The 13,768-nt window shown below is 43.3% G+C and overlaps 1 protein-coding gene across 1 annotated transcript in view; it reads right to left on the reverse strand.

The window, feature by feature from the left end:
* fcho2 (FCH and mu domain containing endocytic adaptor 2) overlaps positions 1 to 13,768 on the reverse strand; it is a 337,179-nt gene that overhangs the window by 248,881 nt on the left and 74,530 nt on the right. The window contains exons 3-4 of the mRNA XM_072516128.1: positions 9,735 to 9,809; positions 9,460 to 9,601 (exon numbers count right to left, since the gene is read on the reverse strand). Coding sequence (XP_072372229.1) covers positions 9,460 to 9,601; positions 9,735 to 9,809 — 217 coding nt within the window. The remainder of the gene's footprint in view (positions 1 to 9,459; positions 9,602 to 9,734; positions 9,810 to 13,768) is intronic.

A 13,768-nucleotide genomic window follows, 5' to 3' on the forward strand; every position in this document is an offset into this window, starting at 1 on the left:
TGAAGCAATTGTGCTATCCACAAGGCTACCGTGCTGCCCTCATAACCTTTTTGGTTTTGAGTCATAACTTTAGAGGAAACCATTTGGCCCATCAAATCAATTCTGGCTCTCTATCGAGCAATCCAGTCATCATCATTCTAGCTCTTTCCTGAAGCCCTGCAAATTTCCCTCAAGTGCCAATCCAATTTACTTTTGAGAATGTTACACTCTAAATTCTAGCCTATGACCTGCCCTGGTAGCCACAGTATTAATATGGCTAGTCCAGTTCAGTTTCTTGATTTGATTTATTGTCACATGTACCGAAGTACAGTGAAAAGTATTTTTCCGTGGCGAAGGGAACGTACACAGTATGTACATAGTAGACAAAAGAACAATCAATAGAGAACATTGGCAAATGGTACATCGACAAACAGTGATTGGTTACAGTGCGGAACAAGGGGCCAAACAAAGCAAATACATGAGCAAGAGCTGCATTGGGAGTCATGAATAGTGTTCTTACAGGGAACAGATCAGTCCGAGGGGGAGTCATTGAGGAGTCATGTAGCTGTGGGGAAAAAGCTGTTCCTATGTCTGGATGTGCGGGTCTTCAGACTTCTGAACCTTCTGACTGATAGAAGGGTCTGGAAGAAGGCAATGCCTGGGTGGGAGGGGTCTCTGATAATGCTGTCTATCTTCCTGAGGCAGCGGGAGGTGTATACAGAATCAATGTCGGGGTGGCAAGCTTGTGTGATGCGTTGGGCTAAGTTCACCACACTTGCGATCTTGGACCGAGTAGTTGCCATACCAGGCTGTGATGCAGCTAGATAGGATGCTCTCTGTCGCACATCTGTAGAAGTTTGAGAGAGTCGATGCAGACATGCCAAATTTCTTTAGCTTCCGTAGGAAGTAGAGGCGCTGTCTGATCAAAGGTAACCCCCAGGATGTTGATTGTGGGGGATTCAGCGATGGCATTGACTGTCAAAGGGCAGTGGTTAGATCCTCTCTTGTAAGACTTGGTCATTGCCTGGCACTTGTGTGGTGCGAATGTAACCTGCCACTTGTCACTCGCTCAAGCGCAACGCAGCCGTAAAATCACGCCCATTGTTCCGGGTCGATGATGTTTAATCAGAACCTGGAAACGGTAGAGAAGTAGTTTTAACTAAGTGAAAGGGGTAGTTGGGTAAAAGAAGAGAAGGGAACAAACAAAATGTGTCTAGAGGAGATGGGAATAGCAGAATGAACAGCTGCTATCTGAAAGCCATAAATAGGGAACAACAAAATAACAAAGCCAAATTTAGCCAAGAAAGAAAAACAAAATGAGGCAGAGGTTACAGTCTCAAATTGTTCAACTTAGTATAGAGTCCTAAATTTTGTAGAGATGTAAAAATGTTGTAAATATCAAAAGATGAAACTGAATTTTAAGCTTGCATTAAGCTTCATTGAAACACTGCAGCAGGCCGGGGATAGAGAGGCCAATATGGAAACTAAGTAGAAAATTAAAATGTCAGGCATCCGGAAGCTTGGAGTCATGCTTGCAGATGAATAGATTGCAAAACAGTCACCCAATCTGCATTTGGTCTCCACGATGTAGAGCAGACTACTTTTTGAGACGCAAATACAGTAAACCAAATTGAAACTACACATAAATCTGTGTTTCACCAGAAAAAAATGTTTCCAGCTTTGGACAGTGAAGCGGAAGGAGGTAAATAGGCCAGTATTGTATATCCTGACTTGGCATGGAAAAGTGCCATTGAAACAGGAGGATGTATCAGGGTCAATTGAGGAGTGGAAAAGAGTGTCATGGAGGGAGGGGCCCCTTTAAAATGCCAGTGGGGAGACGAAAATATATTTGATGGTGACATCGCAGAGAAAGAGGCAAAAAATTTCACCTGTCAATTTCATTCTCTTTCTTGCCCCCACAGTGACCCCTAACCAATAATCTATTGATGATATCAGATTCGGTGTCCAATATCAAGAATTAACAAATATATTGTTTATCATTTTGTTTTTAGAAAGCGAGAGTTATGTTTCAGAATGTATTTTGCAACTGCAATAGATGTGAAATAACATACTGGAATCCACCCGAAGGTACACAAGTACAAACCAATAGAAATGAAGAATGGTAACATGTAGAAAATACCTTGCATTTTTTTTCCTTTCATGTATTTATCCAATTCTCTTGTGAAGTTCCCACTCAATCTACCTCCATCAACCTTTACGGCAGTGCACTCCAGATTTTAAAAAACTCACTATAAGTAATGCTGAGATGATGTTAGTTGGCTATCCTGGAAGTTCAACTCACCGTTAGGGGTCCTTCAGTTTAGTAACATTGAAGTCAATTTTCTGCAAAATATAAGTCTGTAAAATCTAGACTTTGATGTACAAGTGGATAGCACTTTGGCTTCACAGCACCAGAGTCCCAGGTTCGATTCCCCGCTGGGTCACTGTCTGTGCGGAGTCTGCACGTTCTCCCCGTATCTACGTGGGTTTCCTTCCACAGTCCAAAGACGTGCAGGTTAGGTGGATTGGCCATGATAAATTGCCCTTAGTGACCAAAAAGGTTAGATGGGATTATTGGGTTACGGGGATAGGGTGGAAGTGAGGGCTTAAGTGGGTCGGTGAAGACTCGATGGGCGAATGGCCTCCTGCACTGTATGTTCTATGTACAACATTTGGTGCATTTACTCCCCTTTTAGGAAAGTTCTTATTTTATATCTGCCAGCGAAAATTGAAAATCCAACGTCAAACAATGTGTTATTTTTAGCAGCTAATGATGGGCTGTGTGGTAGTGCACTCTCTACCTTTCAGAAAGTTTTCTTTCTCTTACAAATAGGATTATCCAACAATCTTAATCTTATCAGATGCCAATAAGTTTCAAAAAAATTACTGATTTTCTGTCTGAAAATAATATTTGGCCATAGGTGGCTGCAGTTCCAAATAAATTCATTGAATGCAAACCATTTTGGGAGTCACAGTGACCTGATAAAAACACTTTTTAGAGGGTTATTTTAATTACTATTTAAGGTTTATTATTTCACAGCTTTTGCTTTCAATGCATTTCACTCCCTGAGTCAATACAATAACCATTTGATTACCAGTTTCATAGAATTATATAGCACCGAAGGAGAGTATTACTGACTTTTACCCTATTGTAGAGCTATCCAATTAATTCTTCTCCCATGCTCTTTCCCCAGTGCCATAAAATTGTTTTCCTTTCAAGTATTTATCCAATTCTCTTGTGAATGTTCCTACTCAATCTACCTCCATCAACCTTTCAGGGCAGTGCACTCCAGATTTTTTTTTAAACTCACTGTAAGTGATGCTGAGATGATGCCAGTTGGTTATCCTGGAAGTCCAAATCACTGTTAGGGGCCCTTCAGTTAAGCAGTGGTCTAGACTCTTTTAGCCAGCACACAGAATTTCACCTGAACTCTGCTTGAAAAAGATATTTCCTGCAGCAAGCTTCTAAAACTAAAAAAGCTAAAAAGCTGCTCGAGACCAGAGCCATAGCTATAATAGTCAGTTACTGAAAGCAAGGTGCTTTACTAGGCATCAACTCCTAGAGGAAACCTAGTTCTTGAAGGAACCATCACCTCAACATGAAATATAGTTTTTTCCTGAAAAGCTATTGGGCCATCACAATACCTATACCGAGGTACCACACATGAGATTGCAGGGAAAACTGAAGAGAGTGGAAAGATACTACATCCGTTGAAGTCCCTCCATATCAGTCATTTCCTCAAAAGAATTCCATAATGTTTATTGAGCACTGTGCCTTTTGTAATCCATGTTGACTATTTCTATTTTCCATATAATTTCATCCCCAGTAGTTAAACTACCTGGCTCCTGAACCAAATGCTGCAATTCAAGCCACTCTGAAAATCTGTCCCCCTGGTGCTCCGGTTTCCTCCCACAGTCCAAAGATATGCAGGTTAGGTAGATTGGCTATGCTAAATTACCCTTAGTGTCAAAGAGGTTGGGTGGAGTTACGGGGATAGGGTGGAGGTGTGAGCTTAAATGGGGTGCTCTTTCCAAGAGCCGGTACAGACTCGATGGGCCGAATGGCCTCCTTCTGCACTGCAGATTCTATGATTAACACTTACTTGGTTTTCTCTTTTATAAACAGTTTTTAATAGAATTTGTTATCTTTCCACTCTCTTCAGTTTTCCCTGCAATCTCATGTGTGGTACCTCGGTATAGGTATTCATGCATACTACATCCGTTGAAGTCCCTCCATATCAGTCATTTCCTCAAAAGAATTCCATAATGTTTATTGAGCACTGTGCCTTTTGTAATCCATGTTGACTATTTCTATTTTCCATATAATTTCATCCCCAGTAGTTAAACTACCTGGCTTGTAATTAATCAGTTGTGGAATCGAGCTCCTGTCTGCCTAGCTTGTAAATGTTTAATATATCATGGCACTTCTCAAAGAAAATGAAGGAATATTTTGCTGTTATATCCATTCATTTTCTCTTAACACGTGCAATCAAAAAAACAGATAAACTAGCCCTTCATTTCACTGATATATGTGATAAAAGCGTTGCGCTGGTCAAGGAGACACAGCCTGAGTGAGTGATACACAGACAGAGTGAGAATTTGGTAATTTGGTGCAGTGAGGTAACCAGGAAAGGTAAGTGGTTAATCTAATTTTGCTGTTTTTCAGTTAAAAGTGCAGTGTAGATTAGTGTCTGATTGGCTGAAGCCACCCAAATTGCTGAGAGGCAGTTATCTGCCAGTCACCTGAGGCCTGTTATGGGGCACAAAGGTACACATTGTATTCTTCTCTTTGAAGTTTTAGTGTGAGTCATCCTAAAGTCTGTATAAAAGACAGACTGAAAGCGCACTTAGTAAGCGTTACGCTGGTCAAGGAGAGACAGCCTGAGTGAGTGAGACACAGACAGAGTGAGAATTTGGTAATTTGGTGCAGTGAGGTAATTCGGTGCAGAGTGGGAGAAGGTGCTTTTTCCCCGACTGTTTTGTTCTCTTTCTTTCTCCGGGCCTAATTTCGAGAGCCGTTCGGAGGAGGAGGAGCAGTCTGTGTGTGTATAAAAACCTAACGGTAACTTCCTGTTTTCCAGTTTTTTTCCCCAAAAGTGACGTCAGAGGGAAGCTGCGATCTGATTGGTTGATAGCAAATCTGCCCCAAATTTAAAAAAAAACACAGCTAAACTCGTAAACTTAAATTAAACTAATTAATTAATTAGTGATGGCTGGTCAGGTGATGTGCTTGATGTGGGAGCTGGCAGATCCCATTGCGAGCTGCAGCGACCACATCTGCAGCAAGTGTTAGCTGCTCGAAGAGCTCGGCTCAGAGTTGATGAGCTGGAGTTTGAGCTTCAAACACTGAGGCACATCCGGGAGGGGGAGACTTACCTGGACACTGTGTTTCAGGAGACAGTCACACCTGTCAGAGTAAGTAGTTTTAATCCTGCTAGTGGCCAGGGACAGCAGAGTGTGACTGCAAGTCAGGCAGGTAAAGGGAACCAGCAGTCAGGAACTCAGGAGCCTCAGCCCTTGACCCTGTCCAACAGGTATGAGGCACTTGCTCCCTGTGTGGATGGCGAACAGGGCTGCAGGAAGGATGAGTCAGCTGACCAAGGCACCATGGTTCAGCAGGCCATTCAAGGGGAGGGAGTAAATAGGCAAGTTGTAGTTGTAGGGGATTCTATTATCAGGGGGATAGATAGTATCCTTTGTGAGCAGGATAAAGAGTCCCGCATGGTATGTTGCCTGCCCGGTGCTAGGGTGCAGGACATCTCTGACTGGCTTGAAAGGATACTGGAGAGGGAGGGGGAGGATCCAGTTGTTGTGGTCCATGCCGGTACCAACAACATAGGCAAGTCTAGAAAAGAGGACCTGTTTAGAGATTATAAAGAGCTAGGATTCAAATTAAAAAACAGGTCCTCAAGGGTCATAATCTCTGGATTACTGCCTGAGCCACGTGCAAATTGGCATAAGGAGGCAAGAATAAGGGAAGTTAACACGTGGCTGAAAGAGTGGTGTGGGAAAGAGGGGTTCCTTTTCATGGGACACTGGCATCAGTTTTGGGACAGGGGGGACCTATACCGTTGGGATGGTCTCCACCTGAACCGAGCTGGGACCAGTGTTCTGGTGAAAAGAGTAAATAGGGTGGTCAATAGGGCTTTAAACGAGAGATTGGGGGGGGAAGGGAAAGTCAGGGAACCAAGAGGTGAAGTAATCAGTGGGAAGCGTAGCTGCTTAGGAATACAAAAAAGCACAAAAAGACAGAACTCAGGAGAGGTTACAATAGTCCCCATCCCACAAAATATGACACAGTGTATGGAAAGGCTCAGTAAACCAAGGTCCACCACACTAAGAAAACAAAAAGGGACGGTCAACAGAGAATTAAAGGTGCTATATTTAAATGCGCGCAGTGTACGGAACAAGGGAGATGAGCTTGTGGCCCAGATTGTGACTGGCAGGTATGATGTGGTAGGCATCACAGAGACGTGGTTGCAGGGGGTTCAGGACTGGCATTTAAACATCCAGGGATTCACAACCTATCGAAAAGACAGAGAGGTGGGCAGAGGGGGCAGGGTTGCCTTGTTAATTAGGAATTAAATTAAATCAATAGCACTAAACGACATAGGGTCAGATGATGTGGAGTCTGTGGGGTTAGAGTTGAGGAACCACAAAGGCAAAAAAACCATAATGGGAGTTATGTACAGGCCTCCTCTAACAGTGGCCAGGATCAGGGGCACAAAATGCACCACGAAATAGAAAGTGCATGTCAGAAAGGCAAGGTCACAGTGATCATGGGGGACTTCAATATGCAGGTGGACTGGGTAAATAATGCTGGCAGTGGACCCAAGGGAAAGGGAATTCATTGAATGTTTACAGGAGGGCTTTTTGGAACAGCTTGTGATGGAGCCCATGAGGGAACAGGCCATTCTGGACTTAGTGTTATGTAATGAGCCAGACTTGATTAAAGATCTTAAAGTAAGGGAGCACTTTGGAGGCAGTGATCATAATATGGTCGAATTCAATCTCCAATTTGAAAGAAAGAAGGTAGAATCAGATGTAACGGTGTTACAGTTAAATAAAGGTAACTACAGGGGCATGAGGGAGGAACTGACGAAAATCGACTGGGAGCAGAGCCTAGTGGGAAAGACAGTAGAACAGCAATGGCAGGAGTTTCTGGGAGTAATTGAGGACACAGTACAGAAGTTCATCCCAAAGAAAAGAAAGGTTATCAGAGGGGGGATTAGGCAGCCATGGCTGACAAAGGAAGTTAGGGAATGCATCAAAGAGAAAGCCTATAATGTGGCAAAGAGTAGTGGGATGTCAGAAGATTGGGAAGGCTACAAAAACAAACAGAGGATAACAAAGAGAGAAATAAGGAAAGAGAGGATCAATTATGAAGGTACGCTAGCCAGTAACATTAGGAATGATAGTAAAAGTTTCTTTAAATACATTAAAAACAAACGGGAGGCAAAAGTAGACATTGGGCCGCTCCAAAATGATGCTGGTAATCTAGTGATGGGAGACAAGGAAATAGCTGAGGAACTAAATAAGTACTTTGCGTCAGTCTTCACAGTAGAAGACATGAGTAATATCCCAAAAATTCAGGAGAGTCAGGAGGCAGAGTTGAATATGGTAGCCATCACAAAGGAGAAAGTGCTAGAGAAACTAAGAGGTCTAAAAATTGATAAATCTCCGGGCCCAGGTGGGCTACATCCTAGAGTTCTAAAGGAGATAGCTGAAGAAATAGTGGAGGCGTTAGTAATGATCTTTCAAAAGTCACTGGAGTCAGGGAAAGTCCCAGAGGATTGGAAAATCGCTGTTGTAACCTCCCTGTTCAAGAAGGGAACAAGGAAAAAGATGGAAAATTATAGGCCAATTAGCCTAACCTCGGTTGTTGGCAAGATTCTAGAATCCATTGTTAAGGATGAGATTTCTAAATTCTTGGAAGTGCAGGGTCGGATTAGGACAAGTCAGCATGGATTTAGTAAGGGGAGGTCGTGCCTGACAAAGCTGTTAGAGTTCTGTGAAGAGATAACAAATAGGTTAGACCAAGGAGAGCCAATGGATGTTATCTATCTTGACTTCCAAAAGGCCTTTGATAAGGTGCCTCACGGGAGACTGCTGAGTAAAATAAGGGCCCATGGTATTCGAGGCAAGGTACTAACATGGATTGACGATTGGCTGTCAGGCAGAGAGTTGGGATAAAAGGTTATTTTTCGGAATGGCAACCGGTGACGAGTGGTGTCCCGCAGGGTTCAGTGTTGGGGCCACAGCTGTTCTCTTTATATATTAACGATCTAGATGACGGGACTGGGGGCATTCTGGCTAAGTTTGCCGATGATACAAAGATAGGTGGAGGGGCAGGTAGTATGGAGGAGGTGGGGAGGCTGCAGAAAGATTTAGACAGTTTAGGAGAGTGGTCCAAGAAATGGCTGATGAAATTCAACGTGGGCAAGTGCGAGGTCTTGCACTTTGGAAAAAAGAATAGAGGCATGGACTATTTTCTAAATGGTGACCAAATTCAGAATGCTGAAGTGCAAAGGGACTTGGGAGTCCTAGTCCAGGATTCTCTAAAGCTAAACTTGCAGGTTGAGTCCGTAATTAAGAAAGCAAATGCAATGTTGTCATTTATCTCAAGAGGCTTGGAATATAAAAGCAGGGATGTACTTCCGAAGCTTGATAAAGCATTAGTTAGCCCCCATTTAGAATACTGTGAGCAATTTTGGGCCCCACACCTCAGGAAGGACATACTGGCACTGGAGCGGGTCCAGCGGAGATTCACATGGATGATCCCAGGAATGGTAGGCCTAACATACGATGAACGTCTGAGGATCCTGGGATTATATTCATTGGAGTTTAGGAGGTTGAGGGGAGATCTAATAGAAACTTACAAGATAATGAATGGCTTAGATAGGGTGGACGTAGGGAAGTTGTTTCCATTAGCAGGGGAGACTAGGACCTGGGGGCACAGCCTTAGAATAAAAGAGAGTCACTTTAGAACAGAGATGAGGAGAAATGTCTTCAGCCAGAGTGGTGGGTCTGTGGAATTCATTGCCACAGAGGGCGGTGGAGGCCGGGACGTTGAGTGTCTTTCAGACAGAAGTTGATAAATTCTTGATTTCTCGAGGAATTAAGGGCTATGGAGAGCGAGCGGGTAAATGGAGTTGAAATCAGCCATGATTGAATGGTGGAGTGGACTCGACGGGCCGAATGGCCTTACTTCCACTCCTATGTCTTATGGTCTTATATTACTGGTGGAAACTGGCTGCTGCTATGCTTACATAGCAAACACTGCAACTGCAACTTATTCAATATGTGAAGCACAGACATTTCAATTACATAACAAGGCATTACATAAATAATATTAGATTAAAGACAGACAAATGATTTATCTAATCAGATTCTTAGCATAGAAATGTTTGGTTTGTTGCAATTAAATTCATTCTGATTCCATTTCATACTGAGTAAAAAAAATGCCATATCTTTTCTTACCTTCTTATGTGCCTTGGTCTGTTCATCTCCATACTTTTGTACTTCTTTAATTAATTCTTGCAATTTTCGTACGAGGTCTAAATGGCTACTGGCTAGTTTCTCCGTGGACGATTTTAAAACTTCCCACACTGGTGCAAATGTTCTGAAGGAATACATTAATGCAAGCAGATAAAACACTATAGCACTAGCAGACTGATATCAAGTAAGACATTTTGAAAGTCCTTTTAAAAAGTTTCTGTAATCAAATTACACTTGGAATATTCAAAGAGACTCACCCCAGCTGACTGTAATTACTTGTTGTTTTGGCTAATTTGGTCATAGACCTTGAATAAATATCTTCTATTGTTACACTGTTTAGGAGGAAAAATAAATATTTTTAAAAATCTATTGAAAACGACATCCTATCCTCAATATTTCTTGACAATTTTAGAAACAGTGCTTTAATAACATATTTCTTACTCTACTTAAAAGATTGTATTTTTATTTTGGATATTTGCACAACAGAATGCTGGTAGAAAATCTGTACTGAAGGAGTCTTTTGAATCAGGCATTAAACCCAGACCCAATCTGCTCTCTTGGGTGGACATAGAAGGCACTATTTCACAGAAGAGCAGGATGATTATCTCCAGTGTCCTGGCCAATAAAGATAAAGTCACCATAGTCCCAGATGACCATAGGCTGCTTTCCCCTTTTCCCCTTTGAGTAGGAGAACTGACTGGTGGTGATTTAACCTGAGGATCACCACACCTCAGGCAAGGTTGAGAAGGCGGGCCGGTACAGGAATTGAACCCGCGCTGCTGACCTTACTCTGCACACAAACCAGTTGCCTAGCCAAACAAGCTAAACCAGTTCCTCACATTTTGAGGATAGGAGGAATACATTTTAGGACTGAGGTGAGAAGAAATTTCTTCACCCAGAGTGGTAAATCTGTGGAATTTACTACCACAGAAAGTAGTTGAGGCCAACCAGTTGTGTAATTTCAAGGTGGAATTGGATAAAGTTCTTGGGGCTAAAGGGATATGGGGGGGGGGGGTCAGGGTATTGAACTTGATGATCGTAATGAATGGCAGAGCAGGCTTGAAGGGCTGAATGGCCTCCTCCTGCTTATATTTTCAATGCATCTTTCTATGTAAGAAAAGTCTTTGACCTGTTAACTGTTTTTCTCTCCCCATATATGGAGACATAGAACATACAGTGCAGAAGGAGGCCATTCCGCCCATCGAGTCTGCACCGACCCACTTAAACCCTCGCTTCCACACTATCCCCGTAACCGAGTAACCCCTCCTAACCTTTTTGGTCACTCAGGGCAATTTATCATGGCCAATCCACCTAACCTGCACGTCTTTGGACTGTGGGAGGAAACCGGAGCAAACCCACGCAGACACTGGGAGAACGTGCAGACTCCGCACAGACAGTGACCCAGCGGGGAATCGAACCTGGGACCCTGGCGCTGTGAAGCCACAGTGCTATCCACTTGTGCTACCGTGCTGCCCAAGAGACCTGCTGAATATTTCCATTAAATATTACAAACGGGGAGTACGGTAATGCAGTGGTTAGCACTGCTGCCTCACAGTGCCGAGTACCCGGGTTCGAACCTGGCCCCGCCCTGGTCACTGTCCGTGTGGACTTTGCACATTCTCCCTGTGTCGGCATAGGTCTCACGCCCACAACCCAAAGATGTGCAGGGTAGGTGGATTGGCCATGCTAAATTGACCCTTAATTGGAATTATTTATTTTTTTTAAACACATGAAATATTCCAAAAAATATTTCATTTCTATTTCAGATTTCCTGCATCCACAGTATTGTTTGCCTATGATAGTGAGTCGGAAGATGAGGAACAATTATGTAAATTAGGCATGTTCTAACTGGACAAAAGAAGATTGAAAAAATATATAATTTCTGTTTTGAGGAGTCTAAAAGGACCAATGAAGACCATGACAAACTACCTCATTATTGGAGAATAGTAGAAAGAGGGCATAGCATGTGCTTGAGGGAGGGGAGGAGTGGTGGGGAAACTCAAAACCAATGTTTCGAAATAGTATTTCAGCAAATAAGTGGCCGGTCAATCTATGGAACAAGCTTCATAGAGAGAATTAGATATTGATTTATTCAAACGCAAATCAGGTAAGGCCTTTTTCAGAAAATAACAGTTTGGTACATTATATTTGAGTAATTTGAGACATGACGGGGGCTGAATGTAGAATGCAATGGAGGAGGAGAACCTTGGATTTATGGTTTTCAAAGCTGTCCACCACTGCAGTTTTATCCTTGTCATGTCTGGGTCTGTTGTAGACAAATTGATAAGAGATTGATTGCTATGGTTAGTCCACAACACCACAAACATCAATTCACTCAACTACGATAGCAGAAGACAAAACTAGATGAACCTTAGTCTTTTCTCATTAAACAATTCCTATACTCCTGTGCTCGAGATGAAATTGAATTGAGATTGCAAACAGTCTTCTTCACCAAAAAAAGTACTCAAAGAGGGCGATGAAATTCCTGACAGAGGTTTGAACTGCGGTCAAAAATGGTGACTGATTTTCCCAGTGTTTACTTTTTTTATTAATAATTCACAGGATGTGGGTGTTTCTAGCAAAGTTAACATTTAATATCCATCTCCAATTGCTGCTGGGAAGGTGATAGTGAACTGCCTATGAACTGCTGTGGTCCATGTGGTTAAGGTACACCAACAGTTCTATTATTTAGGGAATTCCAAGATTTTGACCCAATAATGATGAAGGAATGGTGATATATAGGGAATCCTCATTTAATCCTGATTTGGTCAATGCCATTTCACTAAAATATCACTGATACAATTGGGAACAAATATTCCTTTTTGGTTACCACCCACCCAACCTTCTAGAGGCTCCTACTTACCTGCCCTGCACTCCTCCACCCTTCAAACCCCCCCTCCACCCTCATTTCATGGGCATGGTCCCCATGCCCCCTGACCCTTGGCAGTGCTACCCTGGCACTCAGGCACCCTTGCACTGCCACCCTGGCACCAGGCATTGCTCCTGTTCGCTTGGCAGTGCCATTTGGGCACCTTAGCAGTGCCACGGTGGCAGTGTCCAGATGCCATCTGGGCAGTGCCAAGGTGCCAGTGTTCCAGGGAGAGGGCCAAGGGGCCAACCTGCACTTACCCTGACCATCCAGGTGTCTCTGATGGCCCAGGAGACCTCCAGGGTGCCGTTCCGTCTGGCCCACATTTGTATGGCCCAGCACTAATCGGCGCCCGGCTGCAACTTAGCTGGGGAGGCCAAGGAATCGCGGGAGGCTGCTGGATTTTGAAGATAGGTCGGAAGCGTCATTCGGCCTCACCCATTTGGGGGCAGCGTTCAGACTCCAGCTTCTCGCGGGACTTCGGAAAATCCTGTGAGACGCAGAGCCTGTCAGGAGGCTAGCTGGAGACCTCTCCCAGCATTCTCCGGCCGCGTTGCGCTCAAGCGAGAGCCCAACGCGGCCGAAGATTCGCATCCAATATTTCTCTACAATTGTTCTGGATACATCAGCAGTTCACCTTGAGAATTTATCATGCTGCCGCTTCACTTTCTTTCCTTCTCCATGCTCCTTCCATCCCTCTCTCAGCTACCTTCTCGCTCCATCTGGAATACTCTTTGCAAATTCTTTCTCAACAATCCTTTTTCCATCCAATTTTATCCTTACATCCTGCACCTGCATTCTGTTCACCAGCCTATCCATGATTAATGTCTCTATTCACACTGTCATTGTGGTTCAACGATGAAACTTTTGTGAATAATTTTAATTTATACTTATTTTATTTGTAGAAATGTATTTTACTTTAAGGGTTCTTTCATTTAGCAATGTACATGTATACTATTTCAATTTATAATTTTTCTCCAGACAAGAAATGCTCAACAGAACCCAACTGCCATTTATACATTATACATTTATCAGAACTACAACAGGGGTGTAATCTGAGGAATTACTGTATGCCCAAGTCATGGTGTTACGTGACATCAATTTGCAGGAGGTGGTGCTGCCTTTTACTTGCGGTAGAGGTTGAGGAGGTTTGTTAAAGAAGCTCTGGTGGCATTTCGGACCCGTTAGAGGGGATGGGGGTGATTATGCGGATCTTAGGGGAATTTGGCAGGTTTTCGGGGTATAAATTGATTATGGGGAAAAGCGAGATGTTCGCGATCCAGGCGAGAGGACAGGCGAGGAGACTGGGAGAGCTGCCATTTAGAATGGTAGGAAGGAGCTTTCGCTATCTGGGAATCCAGGTGGCGCGGGAATGGGAGACATTGCACAAGTTAAACTTGTCCCGGCTTGTAGAACAAATGA

The sequence above is a fragment of the Scyliorhinus torazame genome, chromosome 9 (genome assembly GCF_047496885.1).
Source record: "Scyliorhinus torazame isolate Kashiwa2021f chromosome 9, sScyTor2.1, whole genome shotgun sequence".
NCBI lineage: Eukaryota > Metazoa > Chordata > Chondrichthyes > Carcharhiniformes > Scyliorhinidae > Scyliorhinus > Scyliorhinus torazame.